At 37.8% G+C, this 22,488-nt stretch overlaps 1 protein-coding gene across 1 annotated transcript in view; it reads left to right on the top strand.

Moving 5' to 3' along the window:
- Irag2 (inositol 1,4,5-triphosphate receptor associated 2) overlaps positions 1–22,488 on the top strand; it is a 111,642-nt gene that overhangs the window by 44,871 nt on the left and 44,283 nt on the right. The window contains exons 10-18 of the mRNA XM_026392360.2: positions 449–505; positions 1,102–1,161; positions 1,253–1,317; positions 2,309–2,408; positions 4,822–4,956; positions 5,905–6,006; positions 7,078–7,241; positions 16,967–17,081; positions 17,511–17,673. Of these exons, the coding sequence (XP_026248145.2) occupies positions 449–505; positions 1,102–1,161; positions 1,253–1,317; positions 2,309–2,408; positions 4,822–4,956; positions 5,905–6,006; positions 7,078–7,241; positions 16,967–17,081; positions 17,511–17,673 (961 nt within the window). The remainder of the gene's footprint in view (positions 1–448; positions 506–1,101; positions 1,162–1,252; positions 1,318–2,308; positions 2,409–4,821; positions 4,957–5,904; positions 6,007–7,077; positions 7,242–16,966; positions 17,082–17,510; positions 17,674–22,488) is intronic.

Raw genomic sequence — 22,488 nt, 5'->3', positions numbered from 1 at the left:
TTGATGTATTCTTGATATTCACTTTGCTAAAAGGAATCTTGGAACATTTTAAAATTGTTTTTAAAAGAAGACTTTTCTATATGTTCTCATGAAATCTGTTCTGTTCTAGATTTTCATTTTCACAAAAAAAGTCAAAACTTTTTACATCCTCTCGTGTGGAACAGAGGGAAGGGCACGTCTCTGAAGCTTGAACTCACATTCTAGGCTCAGCTCTGCCACTGATGGTGGCCTTGGGCGAGTCTGAATAGTGCTGAACTTTGGCTTCCTCACTGTTGAAGTGAGGACAGTGACCTCTGCCTTTAGGGTTATAAGGCTGGATATGAAACTTTGTTATAAAGTGAAAAATACATGCTTCAGAAACATGTCTGCCTTACTGTAATGATTTTATGGCACGGTCCTTTCACAAAACAATGTCCCAATGACCTTCCTTAAATTTGTTTCTTTTCAGATGCAATTGCACACATACGAAAATATGTTGCTTAATAAAGATGCAACTATGCAGAAGGTTGGTATTATCCCTTCCTTTTGAGAATCCTGTGCGATTGACTAGCTTTCTCCAAATTGTGAGGAAAATGGTCATTTTTGTAACTTCACCCCTAGGAAAAATCTGATTTTGTTATTATGGTCCTAAGATTTTTCTGAAGATACTTCACAAAAATGTGTTTGTGAGGGAGGAATGCTGGCTTTTTATCTTGCAATATCAGTGATGTTAATTGAGGTATTATTTGAACTGGAGCAAGTTGGATGACTTAGTAATTCATTGGTCACTTTCACATAAAGATTTTCTTTTCTTTAATGGCATCATCATCATTACAGTTAAGAATCAACTTTTGAGATTTGATTTCACTGAACCAGACAAACAGAACATAATGACACTTATTAGATAAAGTTGCCTTATTGTCCCTCCACTTATATGTTTTTTAATCCCAAACATTGATTGGTTCTGTTTTCAAATAGCAAGATTGATAGAAAATATCATGATGATTGGGTCTTTACTATTTTTTGGCTTGCATTGATGATGCAAGTGGACTGGTGGACTCACTGCCCCACTCCCACGCTTTTTTTTTTTGTTTTGCTATTAATTCACTTTCTATTTCTCAGAAGAATTTAAGCATAGAAGAGCTGAAGTTGACCATCACAGAGTATAGAAGTGTGATAGAGGTATGCCATAATTACACAACTTGCAAAGCAGAGCTGTTAAATATAAGTTCCCACTAGAGCAACATAAACAGCCTAACATTTCTGCTTCCAGAATTTACAAGGTGATAAAAATAAACTGGCTCAAGAGTTAGAGCACTTGCAGCAAGAACTTGTCCTGTAAGTAGGATCCACCCTCGCCAGCCTTCTATCTTGTGCCATGGTCCCCTGACCTGCATGCAGTGCTTTGTGACGCCCCACTTTGTTCTTTGGCACCTGTGTATGCTCTCTCTTTCCCTTTCTCCAGGGGAGCTTCTTCACCAGTTTTCTGTGACCCTTCCTGACTTCAGTCAATTTGGATTGCTATAAGAAAACACCACGGACTGGGTGTCTTCAGCAGCAAACACTCATTTCTCATGGTTCTGGAGGCTGGAAGTCGAAGATTAGGGTGCCATCAGGGTTGGTTCTAGTGAGGGCTTTTCATTCTTCTATCTTCATGTGGAGAAAAGAGAGCTAACTAATTCTCTGGCATCTTACAAGGGCACTGATCCCATTCATAAATACTTTACCCCTACGATGCTAGTACCTCCCAAAGGCTCCACCTCCAAATACCAGGGGGCAAGCACGGCAAATTGTTCTTACCTCTTTCCTGACACACATTATTCCCTGTGATAACCATTGTTTCTGAAGTGTGTAATATGCTGCTCCAGAATGCACAGGCACTCAGATTACAAACACCAGTAAAGCCAGTGGGTGAGTGCACACGCCTATGGTATGTGAATGGCAGTGAGAAAGGGGCATTGCCAACACAAAAGGCAAAGGCAGCAACTCTGCCTAGCTCCAGCTAATTGTTTTATCAAGGCTCTATGAACCCTGTGTGCCCACATCTTCCGATTGTGGAAGGAAAGCCAGAAATCTAGATGTTTTAGTGACATTTTATGTTTTAAGTGCTGGTTTCAGTACTTAACTGTGGCCCACTTGTTTGGGACCTCTTGGAGTCACTAGCCTTCAGTTCCTGGAGTATAGATCTCTCTTCTCTCTCCACCTTGAGCCCCTTGTACAGTCCTTGACTACCATGGGCACTTATTGGTGATAAATGAGCCCTGTTTTGATGACTGCAAACATAATGTTGGAGGCACCTGACTGGACCACTTGTTTTTTTTTTTCTAAGAAATGGGATCCAGCTGAATGTCAGTGGAGAGCACAATGAGGTGGTCTCTGAAGGACAAAAATCTTTACATTATGAGCTCATTCTAGCTCAGTCTGCAGAGGTAAGTCATTCTAATCAGAGGGAGATTATGTAAGCTATGTAGCTACTATTAAGTGACTGTCCAAGAATATTTGGAACATATCTGCTGAGAGTTTATAGAATTCAAGTCTAAAACCTTTTAGCCTGGGGGGGGGGAAACCATTTCTAAGTAATGGCCTAAGTCTAGCAAGGCTAGCCCAGGTTTTTGGATGTGTGTGTTCAGTGAAATCTTTATATTCTCAGTCTTTTCAAGATCATCTACCTGCCCTGATCTCTAGCCTAGGATCATAAATGTAGCAGTAGAATCCATGAAGTAATCTTTTTTTTTCACATTTTCTAAAGCCCTTAAAGTATGTGTATATACCAAACACTAAGATGTCCAGAAGTGATACCAATTTCTTTGCTTTAATTGAACCAATCACTTTTTTTTAAATTAAAGCTTTATAGTTGTACATGGTAGTTAGGTTTGTTTTGACAAAATCCTACAGTCATAGAATTTGATTTTAATCACTATCCCTACCACTCCCTCTCCCATTCTCCTCCTCCTCCTCCTCCTCCTCCTGATCTTCCTTTAGCTCATTTATTTATATTGGATAGGTACTTTCTACATATACCACAGGGAATTTTTCCTTTATATATATTTATAAATGCACATAGCATGATTTTGTTAATTTTATTTCATATTTTTTCCTCTTTCCTGTCTCCTCTTCTCCCCCTCAGTATCCTATTCCACTGGTCTTCCCTCTATCCTTAATGATAACTTATCCACCCCCAACACCGCCTCATACATACACTTTTCCCTTACTTTGCTCTAGCTTCCACACATGAGAGAAGATGTTTAACCCTTGATTTTTCTGAGTCTATGGCTTATTTCATTTAGTTGGATATATTCTCCATTTCCATCCATTTACTGGCAAATGCCATACATACACCACATTTTCTTAATCCATTCATCTATTGACAGGCATCTGGTATGATTGTATAACTTGGTTATGGAGAATTGAGCTGCTATAAACATTGATGTAGCTATATCACTGTAGTGCTGATCATAGTTCTTTTGGATAAATACCAAGGATTGGGATAGGTGGGTCATATGGTGGTTCCAATCCTAGGTTTTTGAGGAAGCTCTATGATGCTTTCCAGAGTATACCAGCTCAATTTTATGGTATCAGTTATTACATTATGAACAGGAACTAAAATTTTTATGTGTTCTAGTTAATTTAAAATGGCAAAATGAATTATTTAAAAAAAATTCTTTGTTAGACCCAGTTCTTTACAACATGGGAAGAAAACACTCAAAAGCCTTCTTGGATCTGAAAGTAGTGTTGCTCTCCTAGATGTTTAGTCCTTTTATTTTCCAATTCTGTGCTTGTTATGTTAGGAAATGCTTTATTTAGCCAATTGCTTTCTTTTCTCTGCTTTAGTCTCTCCCCGTCTGGATAATGGCTGTGTCAGAATGTCCTTCTGTTGACAGCTGTGATATGACCTTGAAAGCAGAGGGAGAATGTCTTTGGGGCAAATGCTGTTTGAATTGTTCCTGCCAAGGATGCAAGGGCAACATATGCTGCCTTCATCCAAAGCCGTCTCAACAGCCCTGCAGGTTCTGCTGAGAGCTGTGTTTTTGTGACATTCTGTTTCAAATACTCATCATTCCACTGTACTTTTGAAACCAAGCCAAACTGCCAGACTGAATGAAACTGTGGCAAATCTGCCATGGCTGTGTGTTTCTTATCCCTAGTCCTCTGAGATAATAATGATGTCAAGATGCCAGCCCATAAAGTTCTATACTTCCCAACAGGAGGTTGTCAGCTGGCAAAATCCTGGCTGAGGTTTACTCCCTGATGAGTTAGGAAGCTTGCCTTCTTACTGGAATCTGGAAATTAGAGTCCTTGACACTTTCCAACAGACAGCAAAAAGAAAGCTAAATATGTTGTTGTCATATATCTTAAATGTGGCTGAGATGGGCTTTGGGAGCATGGGGAACATGCGTGCTTTGTGAAACACCATCTGAGCATGCCTGCTATGAATGGGGGGGAGACAAAAGGAACAAACCTAATTTTAAACGGGTTAATTGCACATTCTTCCCGCTTTGACCCTATAAATTATTTACCTTTCTCTATTTCTGTATTAAAATCGGTGCCATAAGTTTCAACCACCAACATGTAAATGTTATAAGAACACAGCTCTCAGCAGAACATCTAGGCTGTTTTCCTTTCAAAAAATAAATTGCTTTCCTTTCAAAAAACTAAATATTCAGGTACAGGTATTTTAGAAAGAAGATGTCCACATTCTTTTTTAGGATGCAGGAGGATCCCATAAGACTGTTTAGAACTAATTTATGACAATTACATTGACCTTTAAGTATCATTTTCATAAAATAAAAATAATATTTTTTATTAGGATAACAGTTGTGGGTATTTTGCTAATTGTTTCAGAATAATGACACTGAGTGGCAGTGCAGTGTGCCCAGCTTGTCGGCTCTGGACACAGTGATAGACCAAGGAATGCTGCTGGTCCTAACAGAGGCTGAACAAAAGGGAGTGGAGTTCACAGCTGCACTTCAGAAGCTGGTATTTGTGACATACATGTGTCATGACGTTTCCCTCTGGCTAGGAATATCTGCAGATTAGTGACCTATAGTGCATTTGCTGGATCCACATGTACAGTTGTTTCAGAACAATCGTGTGCTGTTGAGACCCAGCTTAACCCTATGATGAGAAGATACTCAAACTATTCTGAAGTTGATCTTTTAATTCTGGGTCAGTCAAGACTAACAAAGTGATCTTGGGTATGATGTCATGAGCTTGTTTTTCCTGCGGGTTCATTTTTAACACTGAAGGGCTGAAGACAAGGCACCTATTGGACAGTTTCCTTCTCTTCATTTCCTTTTCATTAATGGCCCATATATCTCCAATTTGATCCCCCCTCTCCCTGCTGGGAATTCTAAATGATTGGAAAAATCAAATAACATCTTTATCTTTGTATTTCTAGTCCTTTTCAACAAAGCCTGCCTATTAGAGGTAGTGTATAGTTTGATGGAGGATAAAAATCAACAAAAATGATTGACTCTGTTTGAAAGGAGAAAGAAAATGAACAGGATTTGTTCTGGAAAATGATCTGCTCGTACTTACTCAGTATATACAGTGCACCAAAAGAGTTAGTATGTACCCATAGCCACCTCTTCAGAAAAAGGGAACTCACTGGGGAATGTTCCCTAAGAAGGTTACTTTAACTAGTGTCTTCCTGAATTACCTATATGGTAGAACTTTGGTCTAAATTAATTCTTTTTGTTAGTATTTTTTTTTTTTTTTTAGTAATTTTAGATGGACACAATACCTTTATTTATTTATTTTGGTGTGGTGCTGAGGAACAAACCCAGTGCCTCATACTTACGAGGCAAGGGCTCTGCCACTGAGCCACGATCGCAGCCCTAAATTAATTCTTACTATGTGATAGACGTACGTGCCTTTGACCTTAATTTCTAGTTGAAGATGTGGAATTCTTTTTCTGCCCCCAAGCAAGAAGAAGTCTCTGACATTGGAACCTTCCTTCACAGCTCCCTGCTGTGGGTAACTAATCCAGAAATTACTGCAAAAGAAAAGTGGGCAAAGCAGCTTGCTGTAAGTGTTCTGTGATTTTTTTTTCCTGGTTTTTCTTCCACTATGGAAATTCAGGTAATACTTATGTACAGTAACAACAGTACTATTTTCTAAGACTCTATTGTGGACTTCTGCCATCTTAGTTTAATGAGTGTGAATATGTGGTTGAGCGGGAGGGTTAAGGTGAATGTGTGAGCAGGAGTGTAAGGAAAGAGAAGGAATAAATAAGACAACTTAATGAAAAAAAATGTTTTATTTGTTTCTTCCAGAGAACTGGTTAGTCTAAGCCTGGCTTTTACCTTGGCCTATGAAAATTCTCTAGCTTTGGTAGAATGATTATTGTATAAAAAGAATCTTCTTCCTGATTCTCCAACTACTTTATTTTCTCAGGAAGTAGCAGAATAGTTGAAAAATGGGAACATCTTAGTTAGCTATTCCCAGCTTTATTAGAAAGGAAGCACATAAGAAATCTCTGTATCTCCACTTCTTTCTTTATTTATTTAGTTGTAGATGAACACAATACCTTTATTTTGTTTATTAATTTGTTTATGTGTGCTGGGGATCAAACCCTGTGCCTCACACATGCTAGGCAAGCGCTCTTTCACTGAGTTACAACCCCAGCCCCTGTAGCTCTACTTCTTGATACCAGACTACTTCCTAGCATTCATCAACCCCCTACTAAGTTACGTTTAAAAAAGTAAACTCTGGAATATTATTTTCAAATCCTTTTCCAATCTAACCTTTTTAAAAAGTTGCTTCTGAATATAATAATCAGCAAATATTGATTTTTTTATTGCATTACTTTATCCAACTATGTTCTAGAACAATCATGATGATTGGTGGAATGGTCAAAAAAATCTACTTAAGAAAAATAAAGTAAAACTTGGGTTTTAACCACCGGACAGGCACTTTATACATATTGTTAAATCAAGATAATCAACTAATAAATCACCTCTGAGCAATTGAGAATTGAGTTGTACTTTTGGGGTCCAATAGCTGTGAATGGCATAGAGATGGGAATGTCCATAGAATTTTATATTTCATTTGTTTAATAGTAGAATATTGGAGTTTGTTTTGTGACTTTTCTTATAGGAATTCAAACACATTATGGAAGAGAAGCTAAATCTTTGCATATTTATGCTGAAAAGCTTGAGAAATCACAAAGAATATCTTGATAAAGTATTTGTCAAATTAATAGAGACTTTGAAGAAATTCAGGCTGGACTATTTTTATTTCAGAAAAGAATTTCTTTCCAGGTGATGATCATTTTTATATAAGAAACCCATGCTTTATGTACATGACATGATGATGATTTGGATTTAGCCCTTTGCAAAGTTGTATTCCTTGATTTCAAACAACACTTTTTCAGACATTCTGTTTGATCTTGAGTTGGGAAGTAGTATGAAATTGACCAGTAGTTTTCAATTGCAAATGATAAACTTGAAATCTATAGAAAACCAGTATGATAAATTATTTTTCTGTAGAGAAAGAATTTGGAATTATGGAGTATAGAAATTTGTTAACTAGAAGGAGTCATGGACAGCCTTTAATAATCTTATTTTTACAGAAGACTGGGGCATAAAGAGGTAAGGTGAACTGATCAAATCCTGGGTTACTAACAGAAAGTTAGAACTTGAAGGCAGCCTGTGGACTCCTTCCTTATTGGGCTGCGTTCCACTCTGGTTTACAATGCGTTGCATTGGGTACTACTCAACAAAATTTCAGTTACATGAAGTCATAGGGAATAGAGAATAATAAATGAAAATAACTTGCTTTCTTATCCTTCCTCTAATCTCAACAGTTATGATTATGGGGGAAATTCTTGACATTTTACACCCTGTAAACCACATACGAAACAAAGACAGTGATTATATCTTTTGTTGACCACGATACAGTTGCTAAGACCTAGCACACTTAGCATTCACTTGACAAATGTTTTCTGAAAGTACAAAAGGACATGGGTTTATGTTGCACTTGAGCAAAGTAAAAAGCGTAGGTAGAGGTTAAAATAAGCTTAAAGAAAATAATGCCAGAAAGTGGCAAACAGAGGAAAGTAGATACCAGAGAGGTTACTAGCAGGAGGAACTCTTGTGAAAAAGATCTGCTTTTCCCCAAAGAGCAGGGAGCCCAGACTTCCCCATGGTGGTAAGAGGTGTGGGTTAAGTGGACAAGCAGCTTCCTTCCCAGATGCCATCTCCATTAAAAAGAGGAGCATTAAAATTCCACTTGGCAACAAAGAGCTATTTGGAAAGAGGCCTGTACTGTGGTCTTCTCTGAGTGAGTGCATCTCTATGCCATCCTCTATACACATAACAGTCTGGTTTCATCATGGTAGATTCATCTGTCTAGACATGACTGGACTGGACATAGTGCTAAAATTTGACAGCTATTTATCTCTAGAGATTATTAACTTGCCCCAAGTCACTCAGCTGGGATTTAAGCAAGGGCTGGCATTCAGACCTGAGTATCTGACTTCAAAACCTATGTTCTTTCAACTGTTAATCCTCTACTGTTGCCTTCTTAAAATCTGCTACAATATTCATTAAACATATTCTGGGAATTTAGCAGTTCAGAGAATACTCCCTACCTGCACAAAGGTAGTTGCAGCCCATCCCATGCCTTCTGGACACAATTGTAAACAGAACTGCATAGAGCCCTACTTGAAATAATTTGGCTGAATTTTAATTATGGATAAGAAACATGAAGTACTTTGTGGGGATGAGAGAGAAGTCTTTTTAAATGAGCGAGGGAATATTGATTAAAGGTTGATTTCCACCCCCCACCCCACCAAGGGCTATTGAGAAAGAGAAAACTTCCATTTTGCTGTGAGACACATAGGTTCCAATGTTGAGGGATGGAGGGAATTGAGTGAATCCTGAGAGGCAGTGGGAGGAAAACCTGCTCTCAGAGGGCTTGGTGAGGAAAGCAAGTTGTAATCCGTACAGCAGCCATCTGAATGTGTGCTGGAAGCCTGCCCTTTGCTAGGCTGCTGCTTCTGCCCCCACTCTCCTCCCCTAGGTGCCAGAAAAATGTAGGAAATAAGACAGAAATTTCTGCCTCCATGAAACTAACATGTAGTAGGGGAACACAAATAATAAACATATAATTATAATAATGCCAGAAAGCAGCAAATGATGTGAAGACAATTAAAGCAAGATAAGACAGAATGTTGGGGCAGGAAGACCTATCTTTAGAAGGAATGGCTGGTAATGTTCTGTCAGAGAGCTGAGTGATATGCGCACGAGAGCTGTGGGACGATCCAGTAGTGTCCTCAGCCTGGAGACAGCTGGTGCAGAGACCCTAAGGCTGGAAGAGCTTGGTGTGCTTGAGCAGCAGCCAGAAGTTTGCACTGCAAGGTAGTGGCAGGAGATGGGCTCAGAGATTTAATCAGGGGTCAGGGCACACGCAGAATTGTAGTTCATGTTTATGAATCGGGAATTTATTCTGAATGTGGTAGGAAGCCATTTATGAGTGGACAAGACAACTGTTTTCTGAAAGATCTGCCAGGTGGAGAATTGTCTTTAGAGTACAGAGGGAGAGCAGGAAGAAGTTGTTTTGTTTTTCAATAAAACATCACCATTTAGAGATCCTGAAAAATCAGTATGCTTGATTGTGACCCATTTTTTTCTCTTTGTGGTTAAAAAAAAATGTAAAGTTTCAGAATGCATTGCATCCAGTAAGAGAAAGTAGAGTTGAATAAAATTCTTATTTCAGCAATGTATGTATATGTGTTGAAAGGTAAGATACTTACTGAGTCATGATCAAAAACAGCCACAGAGTTAGAAAAGAAAAAAGCCACAGAATGAACCATAGAGTCATTGTAATAGCCCAGATGAGGTGTGTAGTGTGGGCCAGGGCAATATTGTGAAGGTAGTAAGAGATCACTGGATGAAAACTATATCTGAGGGCAGGTCAGATCTAATGTACTGGTAGAATAGATGTGAGGGAATAAAAGAAATAGCAGAGTCATCCTGGACTTAGATGTTTGGGGTCTGAAAACTGCATACATGGTATGCTATTTAGATGGCAAAGTCTGGGATGAACAGAATTGGCAGAGGTTGGTATAGAAATCAAGATTTAGCTTAGTACATGTTATTAAGGAGAGATGTTAGATTTAAAAACATGCTCAAAGCTAATATACATACCTCTTAACACGATAATGAAAATTTCTTTGGGAGAAAAAAATTTCAAAGATTCGACATCTGTTGAATATCTTTAACAGATGGTACCATCTAATTTTTTTTGAAAAGCTATTTCAAATACTGTTATGGTTCATAAAACCCATTATGTCATTGTCTTATAGGTTGAAATATTAGAGATTGAAAATATTAATATTATTAAATATGCATTTCTGATGGTTCATAAAGTCCTTCTGCTTTATCTTGCAACATGAAGGACTTTAGGCTATTCCTGGAAAAGAAAAAAGTACATAAAACTGACATCTTAAACAAACCAACCCAGAGAGGTGATGAAATCAGCAAGATGATGAAATAGGAAGCCATAGACCCTCCTCTTCCTCAAGGACATACTGATTCATAACCATAATACATGGACAAATTCCCTTTCTAAGAAACCCAGAAATGAATGAGAGTCTCCGGCACCCTGGGCTAGAATGAAACCAGCCACATCAAAACCGGTAGGAAAGTTCTAGACAGCCTCACCATAATACCATTGCCACACAGAATCATGATTGGAAGGAAACCTCCAAGCTCTCGGCTTCTCTCGGGGGAAGGAGAGAGTAAGACCACATGTTCAATACTCCACTATCCAGGGCTTCTGTCTCACCTGTCTCAGAGTACTGATGGGACCTGGAATACTTGAGATGCCTGGGGAATGGGGCACTGAAATTAAATAGGCTGTTAAAACTAGCCTTGTGGGTACTTTCCAGAGTCCCTTGTCCCCAGCTCAATGCAGAGCAATCAGGCAAAATGTCCCCAGATCCCAAATACTCCCTGAAAGTAGAAGGATGAGAGAGTCGGACCACCCATCCAGTATTTTGGGGTTTGGGGAAGCTAGAACAGAAGACTGTCTTTTGTCTTGTCTGCCTCAGAGTACTGAAGGAATCCATTATATTCTAAATGTCTGGGGACTGCCAAGAACTGAAACAGTGGTCTGGACTAGTTATGAATGTTTAAGATGCCCCAGGACCTTTACCTGCACCGACTAAGAGTTTTCTCTTGTAGAGAGCTGGTTATTCTAAGCTATAGATAGATAAAAACATGATTTATCAGACAGAATATAATGAAGATGCTAAATGAGGACAGGAGAATAAGGCATGAACAAAGTGAGAATTATAATGAAAGATAGAGAATATAAAAAAGTACAGAGATCTTAGCATTAAAAAATACAATAAGTGAGCTGAAAAAAATTGCTAGAGGTTTTCAACAGCATACTAGATCAAGTCAAAAGATTGGTAAACTAGAATACAGGTTATTGAAAATTATACAGTCAGAGGAGTAAAAAGTAAAAAGAATACAGAGTGAACAAAGCTTATGGAATGCCAGCAAACGGAATGATATGTGCATTTTGGAATCCCAGAGGAAATGAGAGAAACACTCCCTTGTTTTTTATCTATACCTTAGAGTGTAGGCCTCATATAAGATAAAGCAAAGATTATTCAAAGAAATAATATCCAGAACACTTCCTAGACATGAGGAAGGAAGTGGACATCCAGATCCAAGGGGCCTTATGGACAGCCAATAAGATAAACCCAAATAAGTCCATATCCATACACATGATCAGATTGCTAAAAGTCAAAGATAGAATGTTAAAAACATCAAGATAAAAAAGGACTCATCACATAAGCCTATTAGATTTTGCAGCAGAAATCCTGCCAGAAAGGTCTAGGATGATATATTCAGAGTGCTGAAAGTGCAAGAAAACTATACCCAGCAAATCTGTCCTTAAAAATGAAGAAGAGGCAGACTTTCCCAGGCAGACAAAAGCTGAGGCTGAGGCAGGAGTATCACAGGATTGAGATCAGCCTTGGCAACTTAGTGAGACCCTGTCTCAAAAGGAAGGGGCGTGCTGGGATATGGTCAGTGGTTAAGCAATCCTCAGTATCAAAAAAAAAAAAAAGTATAAGTAACTTAACTATAAAATATTAATGAATACATAATATAAAAAGATATAACTTGTGATCAGTTATGAAAATGTGTAGAGAAGTAAAAGTCTAGTGAATGTGATTGAAAATACTGTGTAGCGGTAAGATTTTATGTAAGACTCATAACAACAAAAAATACTTATAGAAGATATTCACAAAAAAAGGAGAAAGCAATCTAACAGAATTCAAAGGAAGACAATAAGAGGAAGAGAGGGTCAAAAGAATTGTAAGACATGTTGAAAATAAATAACAAAGTGGTGACATGGTAATAAGTCCTTTCCTATCAATAATTAAATGCAAGTGAATATCCACAAAAAATGTGACAGAATTTTTTAAAAATGTGACTTGGATGTTATCTTATCAGACTCAATTTAGATTTAAGGGCACCCATAGGCTGAGAGTGCAAGGGTAAAAAATATTGCATGCAAATGGTAAAAGAACAGGGATGATTCTATTTACATTAGGCAAAATAGATTAAGTAAAAAATTGTCATTGGAGACAAGGATGTTATATAATGATAAAAGGTCAATTCATCAGGAAGGTATAATCATAAATGTCTATGCACCCAACATCAGAGCACCTAAAAATAAAGCAATCACTGGCAGAACTGCCGGGAGAAATCAAATAGACAGCAATACAATAACAGTAGGAGACTTCAGTCCTCCACTTTCAATAATAAGTAGAACACTCACAGAAACAATCAGGAAATGTCACACTTGAACAATGCTACAGATCAAATGGACCTAACAGAGAAAATTCCACTCAATTGCCACAGAATATCCTTTCTTCTCATGTGCACATTGAATGTTCTCCACGATGGATCATGCAGTAGACTACTAAACAAGTACTAGCAAATTTAAGAAGTTTTGAAATTGTACTATTTCTTTTTCAAAAATAGAATGAGATTAGAAATCTAAAGCAGAAGGAGACCTAGAATATTCACAAACGTGGAAATTTAACAACATAGTCCTGAACAACCAATGGGTGAATGAAGAAATCAAAAGAGAAGTTAGAAAACATCTTCAGACAAATGAAAACAAAGAGTATGCAAAAACCTTCGGGTTGCAGCTAAAGCAATGTTAAGGGAAATTTATAGAAATAAGCACATGAAAAAAGGTCTCAAGTAACCTAAATTTATACCTCAGTAAATTAGAAAAAGATCAACTTAAGTGCAAAGTTAGAAGTAAGGGATTAATAAAGATTATAGCAGAAATAAGAAAGCAACAAAACCAAGAATTGGATTTTTGAAAAGAGAAAAAAGCCTGTCAAATCTTAGTAAGAAAAAAAATTCAGGTGCAGAAATAGGAGAGATATAACTTAAGCCATGGGAATACAAAGAATCATTAAAAAATTCTATGCCAACACACTGGATAAGTTAAAAGAAAACTAATAAATTCATAAAACATGCCATCTACTGAGACAGAATTAGATAAGTGTGAATAGACCTATAACTAGTAAGAAGAATGAACTGGAGATACAGCTCAGTGGCAGAGCACTGCCTTTAGCCATCACGCCCTGGGCTCAATCTCCAGTACCATTAAAAAAAAAAAAAAAAAAAAAAAGTTCAGTAATCAAACACCTCAAGAGAGAAAAGCCCAGGTAGAGATTTTACCAAACATTAATGATTGAATGCTAGTGTTTCTGAAACTCTTAACAAATGTTGCCTTTAAGAAAAAAAAAAAAGAAGCAGCAGCAGCATTTTATGAGGCCAGCATTACCCTGATACCAAAGCCAAACACACACATGTTAAGATCACCCCTGACCAATATTCCTTTTTTTTTTTAAGTTGTTGATGGATCTTTATTTTATTAAATGTGGTGCTGAGAATCGAACCCAATGCCTCACACATGCTAGGCAAGCACTCTACCACTAAACAACAACCCCAGCCCTCAGTCCAATATTCTTGATGAATTATGAGCAAACCAAATTCAACACTATCAAGCGGGCTTTATTCCTGGGGTGTAAGGATGGTTCAACACATACAAATCAATCCATGTGGCATACTGTGTTGACCAATGAAACATGTTGCACAATCATCTCTATAGGTGCAGAAAAAGCATTTAACAAAATTGTCTTTCATGCAAACACAGCAAATTAGGAATTGAAGGAAACTAACCCAACATAAAAGTCAGGTATACAAAACCCACAGCTAAGATTTAACAGTGAAAAACATTTTCTCTAATATCAGAAACAAGGCAATGATGCCCACTTTCATCACTTCTATTCAGCATTGTACTAGAAGTTTGAGAACATTTAAAACAAAAGGCATCAAAATCAAAAAGGAAGACTGAGATTATCTGTAGTTGACCTGATCTTATATGTAGAAAACTCTAATGATTCCACAAAAAATCCTGCTAGAGTAAAATCAATAAAATTTCAGGATATAAAGTCAACATACAAAAATCAAATTCTATATGTTAATAGTGACTATCTGAAAGAAAACTAAACTTACAATTACATCAGAAAGAATAAAATACTTAGGAATAAATTTAAATAAGGAGGTGGAAGACTTTCGTATGGAAAACCGAAAACATTGACGAAAGAAATTAAAGACAAATCAATGGAAATATGTTTATGGATTGGAAGACTTCACATTTCTAAAATTCCAAATAGCCAAAGAAATTTATAGACTTAGTGCAATTACCAGCAAAAATCCCAATAATACTTTTTATAGAAATGGAAAAAAACAATTCTAAAATTCATATGGAACTGCAAAGGACCCTGAATTGCCTAAAAAATCTTGAGAAGAGGAACAAAGATAGAAGCATGATCCTTCCCCATTTCAAAATCGATTTCAAAGTTACAGTGGTTAGACTAGTATGGTACTGGCATGAAGATGCAGAGACCAGAGAATAAAACGGCCTAGAAATAAATCCAGATATATTTGAGTGCAAAGAATACACAACAGGGAAAGGATATTTTCTTCAACAAATAACGTTGGGAATATTGTATATCTGCAGGAAGAATGAAATCAGACAGTCAATTTAGACCTGTGATCTGGAGCTGAAAGATTCTATGAGAAAATGGGGTGGGGGGGAAGCTTCATAAATCATTGATCATGACAAAATTTCTTGGATAGGACACCAGAAGCCTAGGCAACAACAGACAAAATGAACATGTGGGATTTCAGCAGATGGAAACTTTTCTGTAAAGAGACAGTCTACAGTTAACAAACTGTATATCTCATGAGGGCTTAATATCCAAAATATATAAGAAACTCAACTATATAGCAAAAATAATTTTTAAAACATTGATTTTTTAAAAAATGAGCTTGAGTAGACATTTCTCCAAAGAAGACATACAAACAGCCAACAGGTATGTGAAGAGATAGTCAACGTTACTAATCATTCAAGAAATGCAAATAAAATCCACAATTGGATATCATCTCACACCCATAGATGGCTATTATAAACAAAAAAGTTGCCTTTTGAAGATGTAGAGAAACCCTTGTACTCTCTTGTGAATGTAAAATGACATAGGCACTATGAAAAAAGTGCCTCAAAATATTAAAAACAGAACCAGCATATGATCCAACAGCCCCACTCCTTGATATTTACCCAAAAGAACTAAAGTAAGGATGTTGGAGAGAGATTTGCATTTGCATGCTCATTGCAGCCCTACTTATGACAACCTAGGCGTCTTTTAGTGGATGAATGCATGAAGAATATACCAAGGAATATTATCCAACCTTGTCAAAGAAGAGAATTATGCCACATCTGTCAATAACTGTGAACCTGGAAAACTTTTGCTAAGTGAAATAAATTACTCACAGGACAAACATTGCACTATTCCACTTACACCAGCTATCAGAAATAGTTAAACCTGTAGAAACAGAGAAGAATGGTAGTTGCCAGAGCTTGGAGGGAGGGAATAGGGGAGTTGCTATTCAACAAGTATAAAATTTCAGCTATGCAAAATGAATATGGTTTAGAGACCTGTACAACATTAGGCCTACTTAATGATATTGTGTATTTGCTGTGTATTTATTGAGTGTTCTTACTACAAAACCACCACTGCCTATAAGCTATTGGAGAATGCTTAGTAGAAAGTGTGTGGCAATTTAAATCATTTTAGTTGTTGTTGTTTAGGTGTTTGTGTGCCATAATGGCAAATGATTTTGTGAGACCTTTCTTGTCTTTGGTGTGGTCCTTCTTGTAACCACGGCTGGGTTCTTACCAATGTAGAATGGGAATAAGGTCCTTATTCAAGTCACTTTGTTTCCAGATAAGCATCAATGTGTTGCCATGTGGTACAGATTAAACAATCACTAATAGAGAACAGATGCATTAGTATATATTTTGGGGATTAGTATTGGATCCAAATGAGGGGTGAGAATAATCCCAAGATTTGTAATAGGGTAGAAGTGGCGAAGGGCTACAGAAGGGATAACTGCAGCAGAAATGTTCACAGCCAGCTTCATCCCCATTTGGGGTGGACTTCCTGTGCCAGTGGCACCTGTGTATACCACGATTGTCAGCCCTTAAGGAGAAAGCATAGTGTCATGAGACAAAGCTCTCTTTGGTTTCCTTTCCCTCCCTCACTTCTTTCTTCCCTTTTCTGTAAAGGCTAAAGTCTAACTGTGAAGTATAAGTATTGCACCTGTCACCCTGACCTCATTGTAGAGCCATCTTCTCAGCAGGCCACAAAGGCTAAGTGCTCTGAACATTGTCCTCAGCTGTAAAGTCAAGGCTAGGTGATCAATACACTAGGCTTGAACTTCTGTATTTGTGAAGGACTGCTATGTATGTAAAAACCGTCATTTTTTCCTCTGATCTCTGAGGAGTTATGAGTTTGAATTTGTTGGTTTCCCAGAGTGACTCTCAGTTGAAATGTCACTGACAGCTTGTGGTTTGGACTTTTTTTTTCTTTAAACTCCAGTCAGAAACAACTAGGAGCCATCAAACAGCTGCAAGAAGATGCTGTCAACCAGGAAGTCATCCTCAGGCAGAAGCTCCTGGAAGCTAGCCAACGTCTGGAGGATGCAGAGGAGCAGGTAGGGTGGACCTGACTACATTAGATTCAGGGGGTGAGTCTCCTCAGATGTCCTTAAGACCATGAAGTAAAAATGAAGGCGGAACAAAGAAAAAAAAAATAAAGAGGAACTGTGAAGTTAAGTCCCTAGTGACTGGCAGCAAGCGGAGGAAGTAAGGGGGGAGTTGTAAAAGAGGCGGTGTCAACAGCCTGATGATGAAAGAGGGGACTTTGCAGAAGGAGGCAACCTGACATATCAGGACTTCTACCACTGTAGAAATAGCTCGGGCACACCAAGCCCAGGCAAACAGCAACAGCAGAAGTGGAGAGGACGCTTATCACTTCCCTGAGAAGAAAAGCACATTTTCAGTTTCATGCATGTGAGTGAGCGCTCAATTGCTGTCTTCCCTGGCTACCCTGCTAAAACCCAGTGTTCACTGTGCATATCCAGGTTAAGGCTCGCGATCAGGCCGCCTCTTCTGCCAGTGAAAAAACTAAGTCTTTACTGCATAAATTAGAGGAAGCAATTTCAGAACAACGGAACCTCCAAACTATAAATAGTGAGTTATCGAACACTTGCCAGAAGCTTCAGGAGAAGACAAGAAAACTGAAAAGTAAGTAGCAAATATTCATTTATGTCCCCAGTGTATTTCACCCTAAGGCAGGGGCAAAGGGACTACAGCCATTGATCTAGATTACAGTCGCTGTGTTATTGCTGACTCTATGCCTGGGGAAGGGTTGGTGGGGGGCAGGATTGTGGGGCTCTTAGAGAAGTCTGCCTAGTGGTTAGGTACAGGGATTTAACGTTAGCTTTCCGTTTGGGTTATTTGTTGTGAGTTAGATTTGTTCATGATGGTTTCTTTTTTTTTTTTCCTTTTAAAATTAAACTTTCAAATCTTTGAAAGTAAACAAGAAGTCTTATGTGTATTGAAATATTTGAACTTGAAAATTGTTTGCAAATTCTACCATGAATTTATTAATCAGGTTTTGTCCATCATATGGTAGAAATGGCTCTACTCCTTCATTTTATTCTAAGTAGGAGATTGGGCAAAGTAATTATGAATTCATTATGTACCCAAATATTAAGTTTGTGTGAAAATATTTAAAAATGTTAATGGTAGTTTACATACATACTTTACATTTTAAAACTTGGAATATTTGTCATTTCTTTCTGTGTTATCTACTAGTGCATAAGCATTTACTAAGAATATATGTGAGAAGACAATTGTCAAATTACAAATGTCAAGTTATTTATAAACCTGTTTTATTCTAGAAACAAGTACAGTAAACATAAATCTTATTTAGCCATTTATCAGCCAACTGCTTCTTGTTCTAGCAGTGTGAGTGTTCTTTTTATAGAAAGTTACTTGGTTTGAGTAATAAACAACTAAATATAAGCTTAAGGTTAGCTAGAAATGAAAAATTTCAGGCTTGTGTTTGTTTTGGATTTATTGGACCCTTTCTACTGTTATCTAAGAGAACTGCCTAAGAATTGAAGAAATTATCTACTTTTGAAATAGCAGTGGCTATTCAGCATTTTATTATTATTTTTAAACCTTTATGAACTTGCTAGCTTTCAATAATTTTAGGTGTGGGTTTATTTTGATTCACTTGTCAGCAATATGAGGCATGCTTTCAGTCAGTATTATTTTATTATTGCTCAGAGGGCACTGGAGAAGGTTCCCTGGTGATTAGAACTGTTCATGTTGCATTAAAAATAAGGCATTTCAAATTTGGTTTAAGGCATGTCTGCTTTAGATACTAGGAGGACTAGTCTTGTGGCCCAGTTATATTTATCTTTTGATTAAATATTATACTCCATAATTTTATAGGTTGCTAAGAATGTGTCCCCTCACTCTATGATTTCCTTGTAGCACTTTCTTGGGAGAGTCAAATTTTGTAACTTATCCCAAAGTGAATCCTCTTGTTTTTCCAGTTTGTCCTCAGGGGGATAATTAGATCAAATATTAAAAGCAACATATGAAGGTTGTCCTGGGTTGAATGCATGATTTTTTTTCTGCCTGGATTAAGAAGGGTGGACACTTCCTTTCTAGCTCAAGTTGATCATAAACTGCCTGGATTTTTGAAATCCCTTACTTGTTTGGATTTTTTCCTGTCCAAAGAAGGCATACACATCAGGAGTTTGCTCCTAAGATCATTTCCTTACATGAAGTTTTTTTCTAATCCCTTAAAAGTCATCCTTTGGGAGAAGAGGGAAATTTAGATAGCACATGCTTTCAAACTGCTCTGTATGGCACATATTCTCAATAGACTAGGGACAGCAGAGGTGGGACAGTTATCACAAATGCATCCAAGTGCAGTTCACCACAACCACTGCCACCCCATGCTACTTCAGTTCTGAATCAGACATTTTAATTCTGAGTCAGAAAAGAAAAATATTTCAACCTACTTAGCTTTTCTGAAACTCTCTGGCTAGTTTTAAAAAACAAAGTGTTTATAACCATTGCTTTCTGATCCATGAATCTTCTTCAGCAAATTGTGGATCAAGTTCATTTGTCCAAATGTTCAGGCCAATCACAAGGTGTACAAACTAGAAGTGAGATGGTGTTTATGACATTGGATTAAAAATTCTGAACTGAGGGTTGACTAAATAGTACTGTATAAGTTTTTCACTGTCACGAGGACTGATCTGAGTTTTGAAGTGGTCAGCGTGCTTGCTCACCTCCATGAAGTGTGTGTGTGCCATTCGAATGATTAAATGTCTTGAGTGGTTACTTTTATGTTTTCTTTCTTCATACCTAAGTTATCTTGTTAATGTAGGCTATACTGGATTATAATGGCAGGTTTCCTTTAAAAAGGGAATCTAAAAAGTTTCTCGATCTAGGGTATGCATACAACACATTGAGGCACTTCTTATCTACAGGAAACAGACTAGTTGATCTAATCCAAGCCATCATCCCTTTACTATTTGCCATCTCTTGTTGTATCTAACATGAAGTCTTCATTGAGTCACTCATTTAATAGAAGATGAGGGAATTACCTTTAGGAACCATAAATATTTCCTTGTGGAGAGATCCCAAGATGCTTATATGTTTCATAATTTTTCATTTGAACATATGATTTGCACATGAACTTTACTGTTTAGAGGATAGATGCAAGATGACAGTCATGTGTCCTGAGCAAACAAAGAAGAGGGAATTGAGACAAAGGGGGACCTGGGTGACTGACACAGTTAAAGACAGCAGGTGTCAGGATAAGTCTGAGGAGGACACCAGAGCCAATTATAGCTGTTTCAACTGCTTTGATGAGATAGGGGCCCAAATTTTCCCAATGAAAAAGGTAGGTATGCATGAAATAATCCAGGAAGTGTGGTGTAATAGTTTAAGAGCCTGGGATTTGAAGTTAAACCAACCTTTGTCCTGACTCAAACTCTACATAGAGCGTTGCCAGGTGAAGTTGGGCCAGTCACTTTACCTCTCTGTGTCTCAGCGTCCTTTTCCACCAATGTAGTTGAGAACTGCAAGTTCAGTATGGTGGCTAGCACTTGCCCAGAGTTGGTATACGCTATGCAGAGCATTACCTCTTCTGTGATTATTGGTTAATGCTGAATATCATGTTAGTGTAAGAGGGGATTTCTATTGTTTCATTCACTGTCTTCTTGGAAATAGGATCTGGGTTGGAAGGCACAGAATGATCAATCACCTCTGCAAGAAAGGAAAATACCCCTTAGCTTGGCTGCCAAATGGGCACCAGGAGCACTTTCAGCTTTATTTTGTGAAAATTCAAAACAAGTGTTTGCACCTGGGCCTCCCCCACCCCCTAGAGAGGCTCAACCCCAGCCTTGCAGAGCTCTGTGCATGGCAGATGGCTTGTTCTCCTTGTTCTCCCTGCTGTGTGAGAGTTCCACTTCCACCTGCGGTTTTCTTAGCACCCAACCAGCGTTGTGCCATTTAAAGGTTCCTGCTCTGTTGTATTTGTGCATTTCTAATCTCTGTGAGGCCTTCTGAGATGCATGTCTGGGTGATCCATGTACTCTTCCTGGGTACTAATAATTTAATGATTGTATTTACTAGACTCTGGTGACAATGTTGCTTATGTTTTTTAGTGGTTTCTTCCTAACCCTGTTTACCTTATAAACCCTGTTATTTTTGTTGTAATTTTCAAGTGTTTTCAGACGTTAAGTTCACTGTCCCACCAGCCTCAGGAAAGCACATCAAAACACAGAACTTCTGTCAGAAATCTCCCTTGAGCTACTTCCCAGTTGAATGCTCCTCCCCCACCTCCACCACAAGGAGCAGCCACTGATATGGTTAGGGTTGTTGGCATGTTCTAGAATTGAGTTATACCATATGTACTCTTTGGTGTCTCTTCCTCAGCATAATATTTTGAGATTCACTTGTTTTATTTCCCAGTAATTTTTTTATTGAGGTAATTTTTTTATTGAGATAAAAGGTAATTTGATTCTTTTCTCCTATTACTGGACCTCTGAAGTATCTCCCATTTTAAGTTATAATGGATAAAGCTGCCTTGAACATCTGTGCACAGATCTGTGTGTGGACATAAGTTCCTATTTCATCTAGAATAAATACCGAGGAACAGAATTGTTACGTCATAGCACGGTTGTGGCTCTAAATTTCAAAGACACTACCACTTTTCCATGGTGTTGGGCATTCTACACTCCCCCAGCACCGAATGGAAGTTCCACATCTTCAGTATTTGATAGTGTCAATTTTTATTTTGGCGACTCTGCTGACATCTCATTGTAATTTTAATCTTTTAGAGGACTAATGATGTCGAGCACATTTTTGTGTACTGAATGGCCATTATGTATCTTCTTTGTGAAGTGCCTATGTTTTTTGCCCGTTTTAAAATCAGGTTCATTGTCCTTGTAGTTTCTCATAGTCTGTGGTTAATGAATCCTGACATTTTTAATGCACAATTTTACAGAACATGAGGTTTTTTTTCAGTAAGCTATATACTGTGTTATAGAAGTCCATATTCCATAAATGTGAAGCATCATTGATAACTAACATTATTATAGCTCTAACAATGTTACAGCTTTAATTTTCAACAGTCAATTAATTGTAGGGCCTTTGCCTAAAAGCTCCATTGCATAGTCATTTAGAAAGTTGCTTTATCTCAGCTTCCTTCAGAAGCAACTCACCAGGACACCTGGTCCCATCTTATAATCACAGGTGGCAGCTGCAGGGGATGCAGTGGTCATTGCTTTATTTGTTCTTATGTGCAGCCTAAATGTCCTAGAGACATGGCGAGTCGCACTTCAAACAGAGGAATGCAAAGGTGAATGCAAATTGGGGTCATAAACCAGCTTGTTTTGCCATATGGAAAATATGGAAATAGTTGCTACTTATTGCACAAAACATCTGTTGAAAAAAGGTTTTTAATTTGAATGCTTTGAGATAGACTCTTTCTAAAACCCAAGATTGCCTGGTGGGAAAGCAGATGGG

This window comes from Urocitellus parryii, chromosome 5 (assembly GCF_045843805.1).
Source record: "Urocitellus parryii isolate mUroPar1 chromosome 5, mUroPar1.hap1, whole genome shotgun sequence".
NCBI lineage: Eukaryota > Metazoa > Chordata > Mammalia > Rodentia > Sciuridae > Urocitellus > Urocitellus parryii.
The sequence above is the reverse complement of the archived record's forward strand: the minus strand, read 5'-3'. Positions and strand labels throughout refer to the sequence as shown.